At 27.8% G+C, this 3,589-nt stretch overlaps 1 protein-coding gene across 2 annotated transcripts in view; it reads right to left on the bottom strand.

Moving 5' to 3' along the window:
• Positions 1-1,164: 1,164 nt before the first annotated feature.
• The window catches only part of LOC100574055, a 158,945-nt gene continuing 156,520 nt past the window's right edge, over positions 1,165-3,589 (bottom strand). The window contains exons 10-14 of one of the 2 annotated variants that reach the window (XM_008191974.3): positions 2,476-2,583; positions 2,295-2,390; positions 2,111-2,189; positions 1,879-2,040; positions 1,165-1,390 (exon numbers count right to left, since the gene is read on the bottom strand). In XM_008191974.3, coding sequence (XP_008190196.1) covers positions 1,287-1,390; positions 1,879-2,040; positions 2,111-2,189; positions 2,295-2,390; positions 2,476-2,583 — 549 coding nt within the window. In that variant the 3' untranslated portion in view covers positions 1,165-1,286. The remainder of the gene's footprint in view (positions 1,391-1,878; positions 2,041-2,110; positions 2,190-2,294; positions 2,391-2,475; positions 2,584-3,589) is intronic. The other variant, XM_029490534.1, reaches the window with a different exon arrangement.

A 3,589-nucleotide genomic window follows, 5' to 3' on the forward strand; every position in this document is an offset into this window, starting at 1 on the left:
AAAGTAACCCCGCGAAATCAAAGTTACCCCATTTAATCAAAAATTTAAAACTAATGTAATGCAGTTATTTATAGTATAGGATTAAGGGGGCTGTGGGGGAAAAACCCCCCAACGGACCTCTGTAACATAAACTATTCCAGCACCCCCTAAATTCACACCCAATGTGCGCTATGGGTGGGATCGTAATATTATTCATTGGGCCGAGTTGGTCAAAAATAAAACTTATTAATTTAATTCGTAACATTATGTGAACTAGGTTATCTAAATTAATAATAATAATTGTATCATAACAACACCCGGATAATAATATAATTTCATTACACTGCAACCACCCACCCCAACGAGTGTATATAATAACAAGATTCGGTTTTGTCTGGATTTCCCCCTCCACACATACACACACACACACACACACACTCGTACGCCACACATGTATATAATATAACACGTAAGTGTGTGTGTGGGTGTGTGCTGCGTCGTTTCTTCCGCCGAAGAAGAAAACCGAACGACGTGGGTTGCTGCACGCTGCAACTGACAATTATGATACAATACCAGACTGTATGATATTTATAAATATATCACTGGTAAAAACCAATACCTAATACTATTTTTATAGTTTAGATGTATATTTTTATTTACAAACGGGCCTGGTTGGGTTGGACTTAGAAAAAAAATTACAAAAGGACCGGGCCTGGACGTCGACAATTTATATGTTTAACCTTTGGACCGGATAGGGCCGAAAAAAAACGGCCCATGCTGATCCCTAGTATAAACTATATAGTAATTAGAAATATATATATATATATTCTTCAATAAATAATCTTCTTAAGTTATAACAATTATTATTTGTAAATTTAAATTTTTTTCAGGTAACAATGATTTCATAGTGGAAATTTAATTAGTCATAAACACACAATTTTCAATTATATAATATAATTGAATAATTCAAATAATTTTAACATAAAATGAATTTGTTATTATCACTTTGTCAAAGAATACCAATAAATTAAAAATGTAGGCCGTATTATTTTCTCATCAAGGAGACAAAACCTTTAATATAAACTATAAAGTAAAACCAGGCATACAAAATATAAATTTATTAAAATAAAATTATTAAAAAAAAGTGTATACAAATATTTGTGAATATATAAATTATTGAATTCCAAATAAAATGAATAAAAAATGGGTTAATATGTATACATTTTTTTCTTATTTATGTATTATTTTTAACAACATAATATCTAAAAAAAAATCAGAAACATTTGGTGTTCATGAAAATACTCGGTCTATTTTACAGCTATTTTATCATATTCTTGTACGAATAGTTCAAACGATTCTTTACTTATAACTCTATCCTGATGGAGCTTATTGAACAGTGTTAAGACCATTCCTAATGGAAAAACAATATTACATTATTAGGATATCACACCCGCATGTGTTGTCTCCATCTTACAAATGTACAACATAGCAAAAACTGTTTTGCGCGGAAAACATTTTCTCGCACCATATTTGTTGTAGAACTACCAAATTTTCACAACACGTAAAAAAGAACTTAATCTGTGCAACAGAGTGCTTTTTTTTTAATAGCACTATCTTATCATTTTTTATAAGCAGATGAAAAAAACAAAAAACCAAATGTTTATAGAAGCAAATAATTTTTATTGTATTTATGTTATCTAAAATATGGGCACGCTGTTGCATAGATAATTTTCCACTCTATGGGTTCAGAAATTTTGGAGCCACTACTAAAAACACAGAAAAATAAAAGACAGTTTAAAAAACAGTTTTTGCTATATTGTACATTTGTAAGACGGTGACAACACATGCGGGGGTGACAACCTCTTAATAAAACTAAAAATTAAATAGTTCACAACTGACCTCTAGGATGTTCAAGTGTAGCAGACATTATTTGAATGCCGAACATACATTGTACTTCTCGTGCCTGGATTTCATTTTTTGGAAGTGGTTTCAATTTAATATAATGGGTCAACAATTTTACATGAACATGATCAAAGAAATCTTCGTATGAATGATTTAACTCTATAAATTAAAAATTAATATTGATTAGTTGAGTAACTATTTTATTATATGTTCAGAAGTAGTGACTTACTCAAACATACAATGACAATAGCTACAGTCAGTGCTCGTACAAACAGAGAGCTTTTTATTATTTCTGCACTAATATTAGTCTAAATAAAAAAAAATAAGTATTTATTAACAATATTTATTATCAACATGCATAATGTTAAGTACAATACAATAATTTAAATTGATTATTTTATTATTTTACTTACACATATCCAGCTTTGCAATATATCGTACAGTAATTTATTATCAGTCAGCTTAATTTTATCATACATAGCAATAGATAAAAGGAATACTCCAACTTGCTAAAATTATATAAATATTATACTATCAATTAAATATGAGAAAATACAAAATACATGCATTTATTATGTTTAAAAACTAACTTACATCTTTTTTAAAATATTTATTTATTTGGTCATTAGGCATAAAGACGTCAAGAGGAACATTTTCTAACATATTCCACTTAGTATAAATCCACAGTATACCACCTAATTGCTAAAATTATAAAAAATAGTAATATTAACTCGTCAGCCAATTTTACTGTTAGGGCAATAATCTAGTACATTGATCTACATTAATAGTTTATAATGCCTATTACTACTTCTTTAGTTATTAGTGGTACTTTAAAACATTTTTAAAAAGGTGACATTACTGTAACAACAATAACAGCAGTAATAATTCTCATGGTTTTTTATGAACAAGCAATTTTTACTATCCATATAGAGCATAATATTGCAGGATTGGGCAATGTCAATATAGAAAATAATGTATTTACTTTTATTTTATTATTTTATATTTTAATGTGTTAAAACGGTTGTTTTTTTCCCCTCATCCGTGCAAATCAACTAGGACACAGCGTTATACATAGTATTTTAATATTTTAGTTTCTAAGCGGAATGAGGAATGAATTGATTTTACAGTGTTATTATTTTTTCAAAAATAAAATCAGAAATATACTCAAACATCAATATCTTTTGTGATAAAAAAATTAAATATAATTATTATATATGGGAAAGTGGTTTGAACGACAATGCAAACCTAAGCAAATAAATATGTAAAAGTATCTTACCAACGATATTGGTAGATAATTTTCAACATTTCACTTTTTTAGACGTATGCCTAATTGTGAACATATAAAAATATAAAACGTACTTGGATCATTTATTCAAAATCAAGAGATTCTCTATACTGTTTTGTTGCAAATTATTTAATAATGGTATGGTTTCTCTTGCAATGAAATATTATGCTAAACAGACATGAAATGTCACCCATACAAAAAATATCATTAGGAAACTATAAAATTGGAAAGAATTAGAAGCAAGCTTTAAAAATAGAAAAACAATAATTGATGATATTAATCAATTAAGTATGAAAATTGAAACTGAATATTGGAAAAATATATTAAAATAAATAATAACCTTAATAATAGCCAATTAGTTACTTTGGATTTGAGAGGAAAGTCAGATACACTTTACTCATATGACAATGGAAACTCTCTAAA

The sequence above is a fragment of the Acyrthosiphon pisum genome, chromosome A2 (assembly GCF_005508785.2).
Source record: "Acyrthosiphon pisum isolate AL4f chromosome A2, pea_aphid_22Mar2018_4r6ur, whole genome shotgun sequence".
NCBI classification, from domain to species: Eukaryota; Metazoa; Arthropoda; class Insecta; order Hemiptera; family Aphididae; genus Acyrthosiphon; species Acyrthosiphon pisum.